Source organism: Oncorhynchus keta, chromosome 18 (genome assembly GCF_023373465.1).
Source record: "Oncorhynchus keta strain PuntledgeMale-10-30-2019 chromosome 18, Oket_V2, whole genome shotgun sequence".
NCBI lineage: Eukaryota > Metazoa > Chordata > Actinopteri > Salmoniformes > Salmonidae > Oncorhynchus > Oncorhynchus keta.
This window is the reverse complement of record NC_068438.1, coordinates 44392830-44415703: the sequence shown is the minus strand read 5'-3', so window position 1 is coordinate 44415703 and position 22874 is coordinate 44392830. Positions and strand designations below refer to the sequence as shown.

Here is a 22874-nt window from a genome sequence, read left to right as displayed (position 1 = left end):
TGTGTGTGTGTGTGTGTGTGTGTGTGTGTGTGTGTGTGTGTGTGTGTGTGTGTGTGTGTGTGTGTGTGTGTGTGTGTGTGTGTGTGTGTGTGTGTGTGTGTGTGTGTGTGTGTGTGTGTATTCTAGTTCAAGAGCAAGACATTGTTCCTTACTTCCTGCCCTCTTAAGCCTTGTCCTTTTGTTTAGGGTGACCCTCATCCCCCATCCCTCCCTCACTCACCCCTTTAACCTTTCAACCACTCACCCCACCTCTCATCCTCCTCTACCCCCCTTACCCATTTAGCTTTTCAATTTAATTCTCTCTCCATCTCTCTCTCCATCTCTCTCTCCATTTCTCTCCTTCTCTCTCCTCTCCTCTCTCTCCTTCCTTCCTTTCAATTCAATTCAATTGAATCTCCCTCTCTCTCCTTCCTCTCTCTCGCTCTCTATCTCTCAAATCAAAGGGATTTATTGGCATGGGAAACATATGTTCACATTGCCAAAGCAAGTTAAATAGATAATAAATAAAAGTGAAATAAATTATCAGAAATGAACAGTAAACATTACACTCACAAAACTTTCAAAGCAATAAAGACATTTCAAATGTCATATTATGTATATATACTGTGTGGTAATGATGTGCTAATAGTGCAAAGGGAAAATAAATAAATATAGGTTGTATTTACAATGGTCTTTGTTCTTCACTGGTTGCCCATTTTTCTTGTGGTATTTAACACAGTAGATATGGGAGTTTATGAAAATTGGATTTGTTTTCAAATTCTTTGTGGATCTGTTTAATCTGAGGGAAATATGTGTCTCTAATATGGTCATACATTTGGCAGGAGGTTAGGAAGTGCAGCTTGGTTTCCTCCTCATTTTGTGGGCAGTGAGCACATTGCCTGTCTTCTCTTGAGAGCCAGGTCTGCCTACGGCGGCCTCTCTCAATAGAAAGGCTATGCTCACCGAGTCTGTACATGTCTGCCTACGGCGGACTCTCTCAATAGAAAGGCTATGCTCACTGAGTCTGTACATGTCTGCCTACGGCGGCCTCTCTCAATAGAAAGGCTATGCTCACTGAGTCTGTACATGTCTGCCTACGGCGGCCTCTCTCAATAGAAAGGCTATGCTCACTGAGTCTGTACATGTCTGCCTACGGCGGACTCTCTCAATAGAAAGGCTATGCTCACTGAGTCTGTACATGTCTGCCTACGGCGGCCTCTCTCAATAGAAAGGCTATGCTCACTGAGTCTGTACATGTCTGCCTACGGCGGACTCTCTCAATAGAAAGGCTATGCTTTTCTGTACATAGTCAAAGCTTTCCTTAAGTTTGGGTCAGTCACAGTGGTCAGGTATTTTGCCAGTGTGTACTGTGTTTAGGGCCAAATAGCATTCCAGTTTGCTCTGTTTTTTTTGTTTCCAATGTGTCAATTAATTATCTTTTTGTTTTCTCATGATTTGGTTGGGTCTAATTGTGCTGCTGTCCTGGGGCTCTGTGGGGTGTGTTTGTGTTTGTGAACAGAGCCCCAGGACCAGCTTGCTTAGAGGACTCTTCTCCAGGTTCATCTCTCTGTAGGTGATAGCTTTGTTGTAGAAGGTTTGGGAATCGCTTCCTTTTAGGTGTTTGTAGAATTTAACGCCTCTTTTCTGGTTTTGATAATTAGCCGGTTTTGGCCTAATTCTGCTCTGCATTATTATTATTTTTTACGTTTCTCCCTCCAGCCTTAACCATTACCTCTCTCAACAGGCCAAATGAAAACACATCACACTCACATATATTAAATATTACAAAATGGTTTGCCATAGACATGACAACAAATCCTGACTGATCTCATAAGAAGAGGTATAGTGTACTGACATTACAAAAGAGTACAGTATGTTCTGGCTACCCCTAGAGGTCAGCAGGTTAGTGTCACCTTGGGGTGAAAGAGAGAGACCTGGCTACCCCTAGAGGTCAGTGGGTCAGTGTCACCCTGGGGTGAAAGAGAGAGACCTGGCTTCCCCTAGAGGTCAGCAGGTTAGTGTCACCTTGGGGTGAAAGAGTGAGACCTGGCTACCCCTAGAGGTCAGCGGGTCAGTGTCACCTTGGGGTGAAAGAGTGAGACCTGGCTTCCCCTAGAGGTCAGCGGGTCAGTGTCACCCTGGGGTGAAAGAGTGAGACCTGGCTTCCCCTAGAGGTCAGCGGGTCAGTGTCACCCTGGGGTGAAAGAGTGAGACCTGGCTTCCCCTAGAGGTCAGCAGGTCAGTGTCACCTTGGGGTGAAAGAGAGAGACCTGGCTACCCCTAGAGGTCAGCAGGTCAGTGTCACCCTGGGGTGAAAGAGAGAGACCTGGCTTCCCCTAGAGGTCAGCAGGTCAGTGTCACCTTGGGGTGAAAGAGAGAGACCTGGCTACCCCTAGAGGTCAGCAGGTCAGTGTCACCTTGGGGTGAAAGAGAGAGATCTGGCTACCCCTAGAACTTCAGAGAAGGTCAGTGTCACCTTGGACTGAAGCAAAAAGTGACTTCCATGAACTGGAAGTCTCTAAAGTGGAAGGTTAACGATATACACAACAGTTTGGGGTCACTTAGAAATGTCCTTGTTTTTTAAAGAAAAGCACATTTTTTTGTCCATTAAAATAACATCAAATTGATCAGAAATACAGTGTAGACATCGTTAATCTTGTAAATTACTATTGTAGCTGGAAACGGCTGATTTTTTGTGTAATATCTAGATAGGTGTACAGAGGCCCATTATCAGCAACCATCACTCCTGTGCTCCAATGGCACGTTGTGTTAGCTATTCCAAATGTATCATTTTAAAGGTTAATTGATCATTAGAAAACCGTTTTGCAATTATGTTAGCACAGCTGAAAACTGTTGTTCTGAAGCTGTCATGTTCGTTGAAAGGATCGGACCAAGGCGCAGCGTGGTATGTGTACATATTCTTTTAATAAATGAATACCGAACAAACCAACTACATAGAACAAACGAAACGTGAAGATATACAAAATAGTGCAGACAGGCAACTAAACATAGTCAAGATCCCACAACTAACAATGGGGAAAATGGCTACCTAAATATGATCCCAATCAGAGACAATGATAAACAGCTGTCTCTGATTGGGAACAATATCCGGCCAACATAGACATACAAAAACTAGAGTACCCACTCTAGTCACACCCTGACCTAACCAAAATATTTAGAAAAACAGAGATATCTAAGGTCACGTTGTGACAGTAGCAATAACACTGTCCTTCTTTGGACTAGTTGAGTATCTGGAGGATCAGCATTTGTGGGTTCGATTACAGGCATAAAATGTCCAGAAACAAATAACTTTCTTCTGAAACTCGTCAGTCTATTCTTGTTCTGAGAAATGAAGGCTATTCCATGTGAGAAATTCCCAAGAAACTGAACATCTCGTACAACTCTGTGTACTACTCCCTTCACAGAACAGCGCAGACTGGCTCTAAACAGAATAGAAAGAGTGGGAGGCCCCGGTGCATAACTGAGCAAGAGGACAAGTACATTAGAGTGTCTAGTTTGAGAAACAGACGCCTTACAAGTCTTCAACTGGCAGCTTCATTAAATAGTACCCGCAAAACCAAAGGCTCAACGTAAACAGTGAAGAGGCGACTCCGGGATGCTGGCCTTCGAGGCAGAATTGCTCTGTCCAGTGTCTGTTTTCTTTTGCCCATATTTTTATTGGCCAGTCTGAGATATGGCTTTTTCATAGCAACTCTGCTTTTCAACCATTGCTTACACAACCTGCGTGACAAAGTTCACAATGACTCGAGGTAAGATAATGTTACCACCTGCCATGACTGTTACTAGTGTAAACACTGTCGAAACAAACAGCAGTATCCTGGGTGAGACAAGGACACCCATCCACCTACTGCATGCAACTCTAGGCTTCTCAAATCAGATTATACCATTCTAAGTTAAATAAAAGGTAGGCTATGCGAAGGGAAATTACAGTACATTATAACAAAAGTGTTTCATCTTAATGACAGCAAGACTTCCGTACGAAAACACATTACCCCAATAACAGTGTATTCGTTCTGGATAAGAGCATCAGTGCCTTTGGGAATGAATTCAGACCCGTTGACTTCTTCCACATTTCTTTTAGGTTACAACATTATTCTAAAATGCATTATTTTCCTCATAAGTCTACACACAATACCCCATAATGACATCACAATACCCCATAATGACATCACAATACCCCATAATGACAAAGCAAAAAACTTTGTTTAAAAAAAAAAAGTTTGCTAATTTATATTTAAAAATAATGACTGAAATATCACATTTACATAAGTATTCAGACCCTTTACTCAGTACTTTGTTGAAGAACCTTTGGCAGCGATTACAGTCTTGAGTATTCTTGGGTATGACGCTACAAGCTTGGCACACCAGTATTTTTGGAGTTTCTCCCATTCTTCTCTGCAGATCCTCTCAAGCTCTGTCAGGTTGGATGGGGAGCGTCGCTGCACAGCTATTTTCAGGTCTCTCCAGAGATGTTCGATAGGATTCAAGTCCGGGCTCTGGCTGGGCCACTCAAGGACATTCAGAGACTTGTCCTGAAGCCACTCCTGCGTTATCTTGGCTGTGTGCTTAGGGTCGTGGTCCTATTGGAAGGTGAACCTTCGCCCCAGTCTGAGATCCTGAGCGCTCTGGAGGTTTTCATCAAGGATCTCTCTCTACTTTGCTCTGTGCATCTTTGCCTCGATCCTGACTATTCTCCCAGTTCCTCCAAGCAGGCTGTCATGTGACTTTTACTGAGGAGTGGCTTCCGTCTTGTCACTCTACCATAAATGCCTTATTGGTGGAGTGCTGCAGAGATGGTTGTCCTTCTGGAAGGTTCTCCCATCTCCACAGTGGAACTCTACAGCTCTGTCAGAGTGACCATTGGGTCCTTGGTCACCTCCCTGACCAAGACCCTTCTCCCCCGATTGCTCAGTTTGGCTGGGCAGCCTGCTCTAGAAAGAGTCTTGGTGGTTACAAACTTCTTCCATTTAAGAATGATGGAGGACACTGTGTTCTTGGGGACCTTCAATGCTGCAGACATGTTTTGCTACCCTTCCCCAGATCTGTGCCTCAACACAATCCTGTCTCAGAACTCTACTGACAATTCTTTCTACCTCAAGGCTTGTTTTTTGCTCTGACATGCACTGTCAACTGTGGGACCTTATATAGACAGGTGTGTACCTTTCCAAATCATGTCCAATTAATTGAATTTACCACAGGTGGACTCCACTCAAGTTGTTGAAACATCTCAAGGATGATCAATGGAAACAGGATGCACCTGAGCCCAATGTCGAGTCTTATAGCAAAGGGTCTGTATACTATTTCTGTTTTGAATTTTTAATACATTTGCAAAATTGTCAAAAAAAATGTTTTTCGCTTTGTGATTATGGGGGTATTGTGTGTAGATTGCTGAGGAATATTTTTTATTGAATCAATTTTAGAATAAAGGTTGTAACATAACAAAATGTGGGAAAAATCAAGGGGTCTGAATACTTTCCTAAAGCCCTGTAGATGTAAAATGCAAGATGGGTGGGAGTTAGATGATCCCAGACCTGCCCATGACAGGGAACACCTGGTATTTCCAGATGTGTAGGCCGTCTATATGGAAATCATATCTGCACGTTATTTTTTTCCATAAGCCTCATACAGACATGTCAGAACACATACAACAGGAGGTTACGCATGTTGGTTTGGGTGGAATGCTGGACACGTGCCTGGGAGTGTAACCAGTCAATCATTCACTTGCGTCAGCTCCACGCAGTTAAAAGTTGAGACAGAGATGTAATTTATGTATTATGGGATCTGTTGAAAGCATTGAAGGCATCGTTTATCTGGGCGGTTGTTTTACACGCTCGGTTAATTGTTGCCCTGTTAAGTGCAAGGTCGATGAATTCCAGTCTGAAGTGTGTGTGTAGTGTGTGTGTGAGAGAGAGAGAGAGAGAGAGAGAGAGAGAGAGAGAGAGAGAGAGAGAGAGAGAGAGAGAGAGAGCAAGACAGACAAACAGACAGACAGAGCGAGGGACAGACAGACAGAGGGACAGACAGACAGACGGAGAGAGGGAGAGACAGAGAGTGAGTGAGGGACAGACAGACAGACAGACAGACAGACAGACAGACAGACAGACAGACAGACAGACAGACAGACAGACAGACAGAGAGAGAGAGTGTGTGTGTCTGTAGTATGAGTGTGGAAGGGGGGGGGGCGAGTTAAGCTGTGGCGAGGTGTGTGTGTGTGTGTGTGTGTGTGTGTGTGTGTGTGTGTGTGTGTGTGTGTGTGTGTGTGTGTGTGTGTGTGTGTGTGTGTGTGTGTGTGTGTGTGTGTGTGTGTGTGTGTGCGTTTTGGAGTAAACAAGGTTCACATTTTAAAAAATATGTGCCAAGCATCAAAGCCAGGATTGCCCTTTCGCCCTTTGTCATTTATGTTTACCAGGGCACTGGGGTGCAACGATCACATCCCATCCTTACCACTGCACAGTCCAGGAAGTTCAGCCATCAATGCACATGAGACTTCCACATGATAAAACATTGATTGTGTAGATAAAAGCCACAGGCCTACAGACATCTACTGCTTTACTGGCCTATAGACTTACCTCAGAATGTCTGTTGCATAGACAAACAACCAATGTTTTACCTATTAGGCTAGTATTGTATTTCTGTGTATTAGTTCTATAGGGAACCCGTAGGTTTCGGTAGGATCATGGTGACTGTGTAGGGGAACTAATTATGTGAATATGGTTTGGGGTTGGTCTGGAGAGGGGGCTAGAATTTAGCATTTTTCAAGCACCTGAAATAGCTTTTTTCCTGTAATCTAGAGCCATAAATAGTATTCTTATTTCTATGTAAAAAAAAAAAAGTTTATAATTCTGCATATCTCTTCAGATGTCTGTATCCTCCTGACTGGTGTTTTTTCTTTTTAAATAAACTAAATATGCTTCTCTGCATGCCTCCTAAAATCTGAGTAAAACATTGAAAGTAATGTGACTTATTCAGTACATTTAGTAGTGGCTTGCTTTTCTAAAGTCTATCGACCTTTCCAGCATGCATGTCTGCTAAAATAGTTAGGCAAGATAGCTACTCTAACTTCACTAATAGCCTGAAATGTCTTCTGGGTAGGTTGTTATGAGGTTGGGAGATTGGAAACCTATCTGGACAAGCTAAAGCCTACTTCATACAATTGCTAGGTAGCTAGTAGTATTACAGAATAAGAAAAAATATAGTTAGTTTCATTAGTTTCATGGTTATTTATTTTTTAAACAAGACAAATCTGAGGGGCCACGTCCTGGCTTGATGCCTCTGGCTCTGTGTCCTTCACAGGCCTATTGGCTGTGTTTGTCCTATGATCATCCCCTTTGTCCTGTAGGTCTACTGGAAATGCTGTTTGAATATGCGAACAACCAGAAACCTTTCCAGTCAGTCAGTATCACAAAAACAAGGAGGGGGGAGACCACCCAACTCCCTGCACTTAGTAGACATATTTCTCCTACTGGTCAGGCGCCTGACGAACACAGCACAACTTCCTGCTTTTCCTCCCCCTATGACACACCAGTTTCGTTTTTTCCTCCTCTCTCTCTCTTTTCTCCTTTGATGCCAAATCCCATCCCTCGACCGGGTGAGGAGCGCCGTGAGTGGCTGAGAGGACTGAGCGTTCCTTGCAACAGCTGCGAGTTGCCTCTATCCAACACAGGAGTTGGCGGAACTGAGCTCAGTGCAGAACGACGAACAGCGGCTTTGTCACGCATTGCCCCAGCCCGGGACCAGCAGCCCAAACGTAGATCGACATATCGCTACATTCATGACCGGACAGGGATTACGTGGCGAAGGAGACAATTTCACAGAAGAGATTGAACGGATTTTACGCAGGTAGGAATAGGATAAGTGTGTGTCTGGACGCTTTGTATTCTAAACGGGCTCTGTGAAAGCAACGCTGTAATAAATCACCCAGCCGGGACGTCTATGCAGCAGTATGTGTTGGAGATCGACTATATCGTAGCCTAGTTCTTTTGCGCAGCACACCAGATCTTCATGATTGCTGGTAGGGATTTTTTTTTACATTTTATAAATGATATAGCAGTCTACTACGTTCTGCAGGTCGGCATTAGTGTAGTTCATCTCAAACATCCACCGTGCTTTCGCGGATAAAATCTACCGAAATGCGGGTATTAACATCGTAGGCTAGGACCTATACGATGTATATAGAAGATGTAGGCTTTTTGATGTGCGTTACAACGGGAAAATGCAGTGTCAGGATCGAGTCTTTGTGCTGTTCGACGCAGTCCCCCTCGTCTCTGTGTGTGTCTGTAGGCCTACGTGCAAACTTGCTCGAGCAGCGATTTGTAACTGGCACGTATGCCGTAGACCCCGTGTGTGTATCTACCTCCGGTGATCAAAATACTCCCGAGAATGTTTTGTTATCGTGCGACAATGATTGTATCGCGCTGTACAGTAGCTTATACGCACTGTAACTGTACAGTAGTTTATACGCACTGTAATTGAATATTGCCGCTCGTCATTGTCTGAACAACAATATAATACAACTATTTCTAAGTTTGGGAGACTTTTTCCAAACCTATCTATTCAATCTTCTAGATTGAAGGGCTATCAATGGTAAACATGATAAAACTGGTGAAACAGAAACTATCAGTTTAACGTTACCCAGGAAAGTAAACTATGGGTTTTCCAAGATTAAGCTTATTGTTTTACACCCAATAAAATGCAATGATTATTGACACCGTCAAGGGGCTGACTAACAGTTGATCATATGACACATGTCCAGGACTTTGACATATGAGGCATACATTTGAGGTATTATTTTCCATCTATGGTAATTTCTCTCACACTCTTGTCTGTCTCTCTTCTCATTTCTCTATCTATCTTTCAGGACTGCCGGGTTTTAGGAGTGCCCCTGGGGACCATGGATAAAGCTTTGCATATCCTACAGAAACCGACAGACTCAACCGACAAGGTCCTTGGCGGTGGAACGGGAATAGCTCTGGATATGAGTATAGGAGACCGGGAATTCACAGAACAATCGATTAGACTTAGCAATAAAATCCCCTTAGTGAAGCCCTATTTCAAAAAGAAGCACGGACAGAGGAAACTGGACTCAAAATGCCTCCGTGCGCTCCAGGACCCAATCCTGACCACATTACTGAGTACAGATGCTCTTGTTACCGGAGACGGAGTGTTTGTCCCCAGGAACCCTCCGCCAAGGACAGCTGGGAACCTGTGCACTGCTGTGGTGGTCAAACAGGCGCGGATTGGTGGGCCTGTGTGCCGGAAAGAATCGTCAGCTACCGGTGTAACGGCTATGATTACCGGCGACACGGAAATGGTGGACGCCTCCGCCGAGTTGGAGGAGACAGAGGGGGGGGTAACCAAGGCACCAGTAGATCTCCAGCGCGTGACAATAGACTCCAACGAACGCAGATTCCAGCTCAAACTTCACCCGCGGGCGCGCGAAGTGGCGGCGACACCCCCCACACCCGATACCCCTCTAGTATCTCCTCCAAGCCAGGGAGGCAACACGATGATTGACCTATTTGCTTCTAAAGCCTTGCGGGGGGCAAATTGCCTCACCATTAAAGACGGTAAGAAAACCCCCAGTCTTCAGGCCGACAAAGGCGAGATATTTCAGGATAAAAGCGAAGAGGCCTCCCTGGATCTAGTTTTTGATCTGCTAACCCAGCTCCAGTATCACACGCACCAAGCCGACTCGGTTTCCATCTGCGTGGATTTCCTGCAGGGGTTGTGTGTGTACGGGAGTGACTGCGCTTACCATCATACTGTGCTGCCCTACCACTGGCAGGTCTGCAGGAGTGATACTGAAAGCTGGCAAAGCCTGGCGGATGATTCACAGGATCAGTTGGAGAGGCTTTATTGCAATCCGGACAATGAACAAGTCAGGCTCAAGTTTCAGTAAGTGCTGTTATTTAGTTACAGTGGTCCCTCCTGTTTTATGTTCTATATGAATGTAGCCTAATAGAGCTGAGATTGTATTTACAGTTTTAAGACAGGAGTGCTTTGATATGAGAAAGGTATGGTGTTTGATATCTCAGTTTCAGTAGGTGTGTGCAGGTGGTGTGTGTGTTGTAATGATTAACTGACTGAGTCGTTTTTGGTTCCCGACTTCCCCTATCTCAGTTCTTATTTGGGTGTCATTCTTATGGCACGTTGACTTCCTGCAATAGCGTGTGTGCTCTTTCTGCTCCCAAACCCAGCCTTCTCATTGGTTGAACAGCTCAAACCAGGAAGTGCTGTACCCATGGCAGCTTAGAGCTGTGAACTTGCATGACCTACTGCTGCCTGGCTCGGTCACTGACACACACGCACTGGCTGTCTCTCTCACGAACACACACACACACACACAAGCACTTGGCAGGCACTAGCACACAGGCATACAAAGTGTGCTCTGATTCAAGCTATACACCCCACATTCACACAATGACACAGTTAGCTATGTCACCACACACACCTCACAAGTTATTCAGGGAACTGAGGGGTCCGTGTACATGTCTCTGTGTGTGACTGCGTCTGTGTCACTGCGTGTGTGTGTTGTTGATTTTAGCTTTTAAAGTGAAACTGCATGCAAACCTTCCCACCCACAGGATATGCACCTGTCCATGAGAACCCAAATGAAGTCGAGCTCTTATTTGAATATGCAACACACTCACATGAGTCTAAAGTTACTGTATTCGGTGTTGGTGATAGTCACTTAGTAGTGTCCGTTTCCAAACATTATAAATGGCCAGTCTGTACACAGAGCCAAAGTAACTACCAGGGTAATCACCTATAGAGTGGCTGTGTACCAGGGTAATCACCTATAGAATGGCTGTGTACCAGGGTAATCACCTATAGAATGGCTGTGTACCAGGGTAATCACCTATAGAATGGCTGTGTACCAGGGTAATCACCTATAGAATGGCTGTGTACCAGGGTAATCACCTATAGAATGGCTGTGTACCAGGGTAATCACCTATAGAATGGCTGTGTACCAGTCTAATCACCTATAGAATGGCTGTGTACCAGTCTAATCCCCTATAGAATGGCTGTGTACCAGTGTAATCCCCTATAGAATGGCTGTGTACCAGTCTAATCCCCTATAGAATGGCTGTGTACCAGTGTAATCCCCTATAGAATGGCTGTGTACCAGTCTAATCACCTATAGAATGGCTGTGTACCAGTCTAATCCCCTATAGAATGGCTGTGTACCAGTCTAATCACCTATAGAATGGCTGTGTACCAGTCTAATCACCTATAGAATGGCTGTGTACCAGTCTAATCCCCTATAGAATGGCTGTGTACCAGTCTAATCACCTATAGAATGGCTGTGTACCAGGCTAATCACCTATAGAATGGCTGTGTACCAGGCTAATCACCTATAGAATGGCTGTGTACCAGTCTAATCCCCTATAGAATGGCTGTGTACCAGTCTAATCCCCTATAGAATGGCTGTGTACCAGTCTAATCACCTATAGAATGGCTGTGTACCAGGGTAATCACCTATAGAATGGCTGTGTACCAGTCTAATCCCCTATAGAATGGCTGTGTACCAGTCTAATCCCCTATAGAATGGCTGTGTACCAGTCTAATCACCTATAGAATGGCTGTGTACCAGTCTAATCACCTATAGAATGGCTGTGTACCAGTCTAATCACCTATAGAATGGCTGTGTACCAGTGTAATCACCTATAGAATGGCTGTGTACCAGTCTAATCACCTATAGAATGGCTGTGTACCAGTCTAATCACCTATAGAATGGCTGTGTACCAGACTAATCCCCTATAGAATGGCTGTGTACCAGACTAATCACCTATAGAATGGCTGTGTACCAGACTAATCACCTATAGAATGGCTGTGTACCAGTCTAATCCCCTATAGAATGGCTGTGTACCAGACTAATCACCTATAGAATGGCTCTGTACCAGTGTAATCACCTGTAGAATGTCTGTGTACCAGTTTAATCACCTGTAGAATGGCTGTGTACCAGACTAATCACCGAGAGAATGGCTGTGTACCAGTCTAATCCCCTATAGAATGGCTGTGTACCAGTCTAATCCCCTATAGAATGGCAGTGTACCAGTCTAATCCCCTATATAATGGCTGTGTACCAGTCTAATCACCTGTAGAATGGCTGTGTACCAGACTAATCACCTATAGAATGGCTGTGTACCAGACTAATCACCTATAGAATGGCTGTGTACCAGACTAATCACCTATAGAATGGCTCTGTACCAGACTAGTAAATACGGTTAAGAAACCTTTTCTTACTTTCTCTCAGAAAACCAAAGTAGACATTGTAACAGTCCAGTATATAGACAGACTGTAGGACTTGTTTTTAAGTTTCAAATATGTCCCATTAGTCTTTTTTGAAGGGTTTTTGTTTTCTTCTTTATTGCTTACTGTTGTGACCATCCCATTTCCAACAACAGCCCCCAACACGCTCCCAACACGCCCACAACACGCTCCCAACACGCCCCCGGCATGGTCCCAACACGCTCCCAACACGCTCCCAACACGCTCCCAACACGCTCCCAACACGCCCCCAACACGCTCCCAACACGCTAATCCCTATAGCATGGTCCCAACACGCTCCCAACACGCCCCCGGCATGGTCCCAACACGCTCCCAACACGCTCCCAACACGCTCCCAACACGCCCACAACACGCTCCCAACACGCCCCTTTATTGCATGGTCCCAACACGCTCCCAACACGCTCCCAACACGCCCCCAGCATGGTCCCAACACGCTCCCAACACGCTCCCAACACGCCCACAACACGCTCCCAACACGCCCCGGCATGGTCCCAACACGCTCCCAACACGCCCCCGGCATGGTCCCAACACGCTCCCAACACGCTCCCAACACGCCCCGGCATGGTCCCAACACGCTCCCAACACGCCCCCGGCATGGTCCCAACACGCTCCCAACACGCCCCCGGCATGGTCCCAACACGCTCCCAACACGCTCCCAACACGCCCCGGCATGGTCCCAACACGCTCCCAACACGCCCCCGGCATGGTCCCAACACGCTCCCAACACGCTCCCGGCATGGTCCCAACACGCTCCCAACACGCCCCCGGCATGGTCCCAACACGCTCCCAACACGCTCCCGGCATGGTCCCAACACGCTCCCAACACGCTCCCGGCATGGTCCCAACACGCTCCCAACACGCCCCCGGCATGGTCCCAACACGCTCCCAACACGCCCCCAGGCATGGTCCCAACACGCTCCCAACACGCCCCCGGCATGGTCCCAACACGCCCCCGGCATGGTCCCAACACGCTCCCAACACGCTCCCAACACGCCCCCGGCATGGTCCCGACGTGCTCGGAATTTATATTCACATTTAATCAAGTAAAACGCTACTTAATTTCCAGAGTCTTATCAGATGTGGATCTGGAAGATCCCCCCCACCATCATTAAACACACACACCCTGGGTGATGTTGTGTTGCCATAGTAACTGAATGCAGTTGATAACAGCTGTTATCTGAAGAGCAGCAGAGGACAAAACAAGCCAGGCCGTCAATATGGCAACAGACTTATTTGGCAGCCGTGTGTGTGTGTGTGTGTGTGTGTGTGTGTGTGTGTGATGGAGTGAAAGTTGGCTGGCATGTGTCAGTATTTGTGTGTGTGTGGAACAAGATCTGTCTCACGGGAGAATTAAACGTTCATCCATGTTTCTCACATGCCAAATTTCAAAGTGTTTAATGTTAAGTTTGGCATTAACTCTGAATCGTTAAGGGTAGGCATTCTGAATGGTTAAGGTAAGGCATTAACTCTGAATCCTTAAGGGTAGGCATTCTGAATGGTTATGGTAAGGCATTAACTCTGAATCGTTAAGGGTAGGCATTCTGAATGGTTAAGGTAAGGCATTAACTCTGAATCGTTAAGGGTAGGCATTCTGAATGGTTAAGGTAAGGCATTAACTCTGAATCGTTAAGGGTAGGCATTCTGAATGGTTAAGGTAAGGCATTAACTCTGAATCGTTAAGGGTAGGCATTCTGAATGGTTAAGGTAAGGCATTAACTCTGAATCGTTAAGGGTAGGCATTCTGAATGGTTAAGGTAAGGCATTAACTCTGAATCCTTAAGGGTAGGCATTCTGAATGGTTAAGGTAAGGCATTAACTCTGAATCCTTAAGGGTAGGCATTCTGAATGGTTAAGGTAAGTCAGTGCGTGTGATGCAGGACTAGTGACCAGAGGTTGGGCTGTAAAAGTGTTCACCAAGTCCCATTCCTCACCTTCACTCCTCCAGTAGGGCTGGGCGACATGTCAAATGAATTAGAATTTATGTTTTATTGTTTTAGTTATAACAATTGTGACTCGAGGGGGAGTGGTTTACACCAGGAAAGGTGACATCTTTTTATTGTCACTTAGATATTACTGCACGGTCGGAACTCGAAGCACAAGCATTTCACCACACTCTCATTAACATCTGCTAACCGTGTGTATGTGACCAATAACATTTGATTTGACTTCTGTCGTCTCCCCAGCGTCGAGGTTCGTTGCCCTTTAATTGTCTCAAAGTCATGTTCTCAGCCGGTGACGAGCATTGTGATTCTACAAGTAGAAATGGCCAGTTTGTCGGTACCAAGTCGGTACACAGCAGGGGTGTCTTTTGTTCCTTGTGCTGTGACAGTGAGCCATCAGCAGTCAGATATCTCTGTGTGTGTGATATAACAGAGGAACACTTAAAGGGATACTGCTAAGAATGCTAGTTCATTACTTTCATCTCCACCCGTCACAGCCAGAAGAGGACTGGCCACCCCTCAGAGCCTGGTTCCTCTCTACCCGGCACAGCCAGAAGAGGACTGGCCACCCCTCAGAGCCTGGTTCCTCTCTAGAAGCCAGGACTGGCCACCCCTCAGAGCCTGGTTCCTCTCTACCCGGCACAGCCAGAAGAGGACTGGCCACCCCTCAGAGCCTGGTTCCTCTCTAGATTTCTTCCTAGGTTCCTGCCTTTCTAAGGAGTTTTTTCTAGCCACCGTGCTTCTACACCTGCATTGCTTGCTGTTTGGGGTTTTAGGCTGAGTTTCTGTACAGCACTTTGTGACATCGGCTGATGTAAAAAAAGGGGCCTTATTAAATACGTTTGATTGATTGATTGACTTTGTCATTGTGCTAACGCAAGTTAGCATTTGCCCGCAAAACTACCACTTAACTTCCTTCAACACAAAGACATACAAATGGTTTCCTCGAGTTTATCTGACTCCGGGGAAGTAGATAAAGGGCTTCTTTGCCAACATCCCAAATATCCTTTCTAATGATACCTCCCTGTTTTTGTCACGACTCTTGAAATGTAGACCAGAGACCGTTCTAAAATGGGAGTATCAAGAAATACGATTGTGGAAAATGTAACGGTCAGTTTCTGTCATGCACAGCATGGTAGGTACCACATACCGTTAGCAGCATGGTAGGTACCACAAACCGCTAGCAGCATGGTAGGTACCACAAACCGCTAGCAGCATGGTAGGTACCACAAACCGCTAGCAGCATGGTAGGTACCACAAACCGCTAGCAGCATGGTAGGTACCACAAACCGCTAGCAGCATGGTAGGTACCACAAACCGCTAGCAGCATGGTAGGTACCACAAACCGCTAGCAGCATGGTAGGTACCACAAACCTCTAGCAGCATGGTAGGTACCACAAACCGCTAGCAGCATGGTAGGTACCACAAACCGCTAGCAGCATGGTAGGTACCACAAACCGCTAGCAGCATGGTAGGTACCACAAACCTCTAGCAGCATGGTAGGTACCACAAACTGCTAGCAGCATGGTAGATACCACATACCGCTAGCATTGTAGCCACAGATTTAAATGCTAGCTGTCGCGTCTGTGTTTTATAAATGTACATTGGGCATAAAAATACACATTTATATAAGGAATTGTCAACTCGTTCTCATTCTGAAAAAGAAGCATAATCTTATCCAGGCCACTGGATCCCCAATCTAAACAAAGTGGCACTGGAGAATGACTTCTTGGTTTTGATTTGAATTCAGACATAAACTGCAGGGAGGCGTTTTTGATATGTATAGCAAAAATGTCCAGTTGATCTAGCAGAGTTAGTGTGTGATCTGCTTTTTACCCTCATCTACTTGACAGGAATATTTTATGTAATGTGTGTGTGTGCGTGTGCGAGAGCCTTTTGTTGGACAGACAGTAAATGGTTCACACGTCATTAACTGACAGAGTCACTGAGCACCAAGGACAGAGTGACCTGACACCAGGTGTGTGTGATTTGCTTCTGTCCATGTGCACAACTGTGTGTGTGTGTCCTTGTGCCACTGTTTGTCAGAATATATAATTTCTCAGACAATGTGTAGCCTAACCTGCGTGTGTGTGAATGTTTTCTTGCGTGTGTGTGTGTGTGTGTGTGTGCCTCCTTGCTTATGTGTGTGTGCTACTTGCGTGTGTGTGTGTGTACGTGTGTGAGGAGATAACGTGTCAGACTGCCTATGAAATGATTCACTGGGGCGAGGTCTGTGTTGCCCTGCCTTTCATTACTCAGTCTCTACCTTCTCTCACTCTCTTTCTTTGTGGCCTGTGAGTGTTCGTGCCTGCAGGCTTCCGTACGCCTATTCTGAAGCAATTTCCTCTCCTATCCCTCCAGCATCTCTTGTTTTCTCTCTCCCTATCCTCATTGCTTGTTTTCTCTCTCCCTATCCTCATTGCTTGTTTTCTCTCTCCCTATCCTCATCTCTTGTTTTCTCTCTCCCTATCCTCATCTCTTGTTATCTCTCTCCCTATCCTCATCTCTTGTTTTCTCTCTCTCCCTATCCTCATCTCTTGTTTTCTCTCTCCCTATCCTCATCTCTTGTTTTCTCTCTCCCTATCCTCATCTCTTGTTTTCTCTCTCCCTATCCTCATCTCTTGTTTTTTCTCTCTCCCTATCCTCATCTCTTGTTTTCTCTCTCCCTATCCTCATCTCTTGTTTTTTCTCTCTCCCTATCCTCATCTCTTGTTTTCTCTCTCTCCCTATCCTCATCTCTTGTTTTCTCTCTCTCCCTATCCTCATCTCTTGTTTTCTCTCTCTCCCTATCCTCATCTCTTGTTTTCTCTCTCTCCCTATCCTCATCTCTTGTTTTCTCTCTCCCTATCCTCATCTCTTGTTTTCTCTCTCCCTATCCTCATCTCTTGTTTTCTCTCTCCCTATCCTCATCTCTTGTTTTCTCTCTCCCTATCCTCATCTCTTGTTTTCTCTCTCCCTATCCTCATCTCTTGTTTTCTCTCTCCCTATCCTCATCTCTTGTTTTCTCTCTCCCTATCCTCATCTCTTGTTTTCTCTCTCCCTATCCTCATCTCTTGTTTTCTCTCTCCCTATCCTCATCTCTTGTTTTCTCTCTCCCTATCCTCATCTCTTGTTTTCTCTCTCCCTATCCTCATCTCTTGTTTTCTCTCTCCCTATCCTCGTCTCTTGTTTTCTCTCTACCTATCCTCGTCTCTTGTTTTCTCTCTACCTATCCTCGTCTCTTGTTTTCTCTCTCCCTATCCTCGTCTCTTGTTTTCTCTCTACCTATCCTCGTCTCTTGTTTTCTCTCTACCTATCCTCGTCTCTTGTTTTCTCTCTCCCTATCCTCGTCTCTTGTTTTCTCTCTCCCTATCCTCGTCTCTTGTTTTCTCTCTACCTATCCTCGTCTCTTGTTTTCTCTCTCCCTATCCTCGTCTCTTGTTTTCTCTCTCCCTATCCTCGTCTCTTGTTTTCTCTCTACCTATCCTCGTCTCTTGTTTTCTCTCTCCCTATCCTCGTCTCTTGTTTTCTCTCTCCCTATCCTCGTCTCTTGTTTTCTCTCTATCCTCGTCTCTTGTTTTCTCTCTCCCTATCCTCGTCTCTTGTTTTCTCTCTCCCTATCCTATCCTCGTCTCTTGTTTTCTCTCTCCCTATCCTCGTCTCTTGTTTTCTCTCTACCTATCCTCGTCTCTTGTTTTCTCTCTACCTATCCTCGTCTCTTGTTTTCTCTCTACCTATCCTCGTCTCTTGTTTTCTCTCTACCTATCCTCGTCTCTTGTTTTCTCTCTACCTATCCTCGTCTCTTGTTTTCTCTCTACCTATCCTCGTCTCTTGTTTTCTCTCTACCTATCCTCGTCTCTTGTTTTCTCTCTACCTATCCTCGTCTCTTGTTTTCTCTCTACCTATCCTCGTCTCTTGTTTTCTCTCTCCCTATCCTCGTCTCTTGTTTTCTCTCTCCCTATCCTCGTCTCTTGTTTTCTCTCTCCCTATCCTCGTCTCTTGTTTTCTCTCTCCCTATCCTCGTCTCTTGTTTTCTCTCTACCTATCCTCGTCTCTTGTTTTCTCTCTACCTATCCTCGTCTCTTGTTTTCTCTCTACCTATCCTCGTCTCTTGTTTTCTCTCTACCTATCCTCGTCTCTTGTTTTCTCTCTACCTATCCTCGTCTCTTGTTTTCTCTCTACCTATCCTCGTCTCTTGTTTTCTCTCTACCTATCCTCGTCTCTTGTTTTCTCTCAAATTTTACCTCTCATCAACCTCTCCCCACAAACTGGGTGATGGAGTGAAGTGAGTGTGTTGTGGTTTCTGGGAAACTGAACCAAATACAGGAGAAGGAACAGTGTTTAATCTCTCTAGATGAGGAAGGGAGGATGACTCAGTGTGTCCACCTTGTCCTCCTCACCAAAGGGACTTCTTGTATGTATGTGTGTCATGGTGTAACTTTTGGAGCCCACATCAACCTCAGTAAGGTCGGTTCACTGGCTTGTGTGTGTGTGACTGCGTGTGAATTTATCTGGTTCTAGTCAGTGACGCTCTCGGGAGCGTGACTGATGCGGGCATGCAGGTGTGACTGTAAGAAAGTCATGGGGTGTGTACAAGCGAGTGTGAGCTGCCTTAAATTGTGCTGATGTATGTGGGTGAGAGAGGGTTTGGTATAGGGCTGGATCTAGAGGCCACCCTCTGTCTCTTTGTCACACTCCAGGCTTGAACTCAATACATCTGTCATTTCAACTACAGTGTCTTTCTGTCTGTCTGTTGTAGGTGTCTGTCTGTGTCAATCCTAACTTCAGTTGACTGTGCCCTGCATTCAAGGTCGTCTGTGTATCGTGTGTGTGCGCGTGTGCGCCCGCCTGTGTGTGTGTGTGTGTGAGCTAATCATTTCACCTGACAATAATGCATCTCCATAGTTGGCCAGGCTTTGCCCCTGTTACCGTGGTGATTCCAGTACTGCTCTGTGATTGGTCCGTTGGGACATCAAAGGGTGTTGTAACCATGACCTTCCTCCAAGATGTCACATCTCCAACTGACTCAAACTCCTCCTCCTCACTCTGTACCTCCCTCCATCTCTTTTTCTCACACTCCTCTTTTCAACCCCATCTCTCTCTCACTCTTTCTGTTCTTCTATCACCCCAGGGCTAAATTACTTTTTAGTCTTCTCAAATGAACAAACAGTTCTCAGCCACTCTCACTGTTCTCAGGGTATGACCTGAAATGAATTTGTGTGTGTGTGACTGTTCAGTTAGGGTGTGTCTTTGCACCTCTGGAAAGGCCACATTTTAAGCCAAGCTTTGAGTGCTGTCTCTTCCAAAAAGGGGTGTGTCTTTGGACTGTGTCTGGCATTTGATTGGCTCTCTTAATGAACTCCCAGACTCACTCATTGCACTTCATTTAACCAGCGGAATTTTATTTTTAGAATGAAGCTACGTATCTGGCCCAGAGAGAAATGGTGAGGGCTGGAGGGAGACGGAGGAGGAGAGAGAGAGAGAGTGGAAGGGCTGGAGAGAGACAGAGGAGGAGAGAGAGAGAGTGGAAGGGCTGGAGGGAGACAGAGGAAGGGCTGGAGGGAGACAGAGGAAGGGCTGGAGAGAGACAGAGGAGGAGAGAGAGAGTGGAAGGGCTGGAGGGAGACAGAGGAGGAGAGAGAGTGGACAGGCTGGAGGGAGAGCGAGCGGGAAGGGCTGGAGGGAGAGAGCGGGGAGGGGCTGGAGGGAGAGAGTGGGAAGTGCTGGAGGGAGACAAAGGAGGAGAGAGAGTGGGGACGGGCTGGAGGGAGACAGAGGAGGAGAGAGAGTGGGGACGGGCTGGAGGGAGAGCGAGCGGGAAGGGCTGGAGGGAGAGAGCGGGGAGGGGCTGGAGGGAGAGAGTGGGAAGTGCTGGAGGGAGACAGAGGAGGAGAGAGAGTGGGGACGGGCTGGAGGGAGACAGGAGGAGAGAGAGAGTATGTATATATATATATATATGGTATATTGTAATTAACTTGTTATTAGCCATTGTTTTCAGCTTGCAGCTGCTCTAGGTGTGTTATATAATCAGAAGGAGGGGGCTCTGTAGTGAAGGGTTGTGTGATGTCTGGAATGAGATGAGTGTTCTAGTTGGAGGTTGTGTGTGTTTGTGGTGAGATGGAGTGTAGCGTGATTGGCTGTCGTTCCATTCTGCTCATAAATGTGACAGTTCACACATTCCTCATGACTTATTTTGTTTTACTAACCTTGTGGGGACACACACAATTGATTCCTATTAAACATCTTATTTTTACCTAACTTTAACTCCAATTCCAACCCAAAACCCTAATATTTTTCCTCGTGGGGACTGGCAAAATGACTTCTATTCCCCATAAGGATCGTTCAATGAAATCCTATTTTATCTGTCACGTGCTTGATAAACAACAGGTGTAGACCAACATGAAATGCTGGCTGACGGGCCCTTCCCCGCGATACACAGAGAGCATGAGCAGAGATGTCCACACACTAGTCTTGGGCGCTATACCGTATACTGGAGTATTTGAGAACATTTTTTTTTTTTCAACTGTCAAAACGATTTATTCTTCAATAACTGTTAATATTTGTAGCAAATGTTTAAGTTAATATCTGCAATCCATAACGTTCTAAATCTAAGTACGAGTCTCTGTTGTGTGGCTCACGAGGTAATGAAGTTAAACTTGTCTGCAATTCACTACTAAATGTTTGCCATCAAATATCTTATACTGGCTTTTCTGCCAGAAGTCAGAGAGCTCTGGATGAGTTCTGTACAGCTGACTTTTTTCTCCCAAACACACACAACCTCCTACTAGTGTGTTCTTTACCCTCCCTGTGCTTCCTACTAGTGTGTTCTTTACCCTCCCTGTGCTTCCTACTAGTGTGTTCTTTACCCTCCCTGTGCTTCCTACTAGTGTGTTCTTTACCCTCCCTGTGCTTCCTACTAGTGTGTTCTTTACCCTCCCTGTGCTTCCTACTAGTGTGTTCTTTACCCTCCCTGTGCTTCCTACTAGTGTGTTCTTTACCCTCCCTGTGCTTCCTACTAGTGTGTTCTTTACCCTCCCTGTGCTTCCTACTAGTGTGTTCTTTACCCTCCCTGTGCTTCCTACTAGTGTGTTCTTTACCCTCCCTGTGCTTCCTACTAGTGTGTTCTTTTCTCCTCTGTTCTTGTCCCATCTGGTCCATGTACACATGCTGCTGTTCCTTCCCAAAAAAGCATGGATCACAACTTTGTTCTTTTGCACAATTTCTCTTGTTCACTTTCGCTTGTAGATTTCCACACTCACCGAAAATGACATACTAGCTATGGTAGTGCTACTAGCTATGGTAGTGCTACTAGCTATGCTTGTATAACTTTATGAGCCGGATTTGCCTTTCTTTGCAATTAGTTTGTTCATTTTTGCTCGTTAGCATTTAGCGAACAGCATCTGTGATTTTGATATTAGTTTGTGCAAATTTTGTTAGCATTCTGGTAATAGAGGCCCAATGGGCTTTTCTTGCATTTTAACGCCCCCTTGTGTGCTATGCCGGTAATACCGTAAATCCAGGGATGAGACAAGGACGGTATGACGCTATGAACACATCTGTACACTGCCCGAGCCTAAAAAAACAGAGGGCCATGCTCTCTCGTTAGTGTTGTGTGGCAGGCAGAGACAGTTCTGTACTGAGAGAAAGAACAGAGAGAGGAGTCGAATGAGGGAAGACAGAGAATGAAAGAGAACCGAGGGAGCAGAACAGAGAAGAGGAGAGAACAGAGAGAACGGAACATACTCTACTTTGACAATGCAGCCTGTTCCTGCCCCTCCTGTTCTCTCTCTGTATTTTTCTTCTTCCTCTTTCTGTTCCTCTTCCTCCTTTCCTGATGCCTTCTCACCTCTCATTAGTCATGTATTATCATGTATGTTGCTGGTCCAATCATTAAAATATATATATATATTTCCCAAAATACCTGTAACAACTCTTTTGTTAACAAACCATTTTGTTCTTGAAAAGTGAACAAAATAATTTATTCTTTACCAGAACCTACAATGACTTTAGCATTACCCATATGATAGAAATAGATAGATAGCAGGCTGGTGGTTGTGAAGCATGAGAGAGCAGTAACAGATCCCTATTTCAGTTCCTCACACGGACCGCCACACTCCTAGTTAGTGTTAACAGAAACGGTAATCAATCTGTGTGAAATGTGTGTGAGAAATGTATTCACATTTCTGTAAAACCAACGACTATGTTTTCAAGAGCATTTACATTTACATTTAAGTCATTTAGCAGACGCTCTTATCCAGAGCGACTTACAAATTGGTGCATTCACCTTATGACATCCAGTGGAACAGTCACTTTACAATAGTGCATCTAAAAGTGTAGCAATGTGTGTGTGTGTCTCAGAAAACCGCTGACTGATTCGTTTATTGGGTAAAACTATGACTTGACACTTTTTTTGGTAAAGTGAGTTTCACTTCTCTCAGCTGTTGTGAGTCATTGAACGCATAACTGTAGAGTCATGTGTGGATGAGCTGGGCATAGGATGGTGTGTTTGCGTGGCGTTTGTATTCATTTTGACAGTTCATTCCTCTGCCTCTTTGTTTATAATTCAAATGTTATATTTTGGCTAGCATAGGTAGCTGAGCAGTGAACTATGTACTGGACAGTGGACTAGAGTCTAGTGGCTAGCTGAGCTGTGAAGGACAATTT

At 45.4% G+C, this 22874-nt stretch overlaps 1 protein-coding gene and 1 long non-coding RNA gene across 35 annotated transcripts in view; one reads left to right on the top strand and one right to left on the bottom strand.

The window, feature by feature from the left end:
* The first annotated feature begins 7329 nt into the window (after window positions 1-7329).
* Window positions 7330-22874, top strand: part of LOC118378450 (protein mono-ADP-ribosyltransferase TIPARP-like) — a 31293-nt gene continuing 15748 nt past the window's right edge. For all 33 annotated transcript variants that reach the window (XM_052468486.1, XM_052468487.1, XM_052468464.1 and 30 more), the window contains exons 1-2: window positions 7330-7839; window positions 8858-9894. In XM_052468486.1, coding sequence (XP_052324446.1) covers window positions 8891-9894 — 1004 coding nt within the window. In that variant the 5' untranslated portion in view covers window positions 7330-7839; window positions 8858-8890. The remainder of the gene's footprint in view (window positions 7840-8857; window positions 9895-22874) is intronic.
* Window positions 17365-18429, bottom strand: LOC127908828 (uncharacterized). 2 transcript variants are annotated; one of them, XR_008068599.1, is made up of 3 exons: window positions 18253-18429; window positions 17889-18112; window positions 17365-17439 (listed from the first exon to the last, which is right to left on the bottom strand). It is a non-coding gene; the product is annotated as an uncharacterized LOC127908828 (long non-coding RNA). The 2 variants fall into 2 exon arrangements; XR_008068598.1 differs by lacking the exon at window positions 17365-17439 and adding an exon at window positions 17449-17523.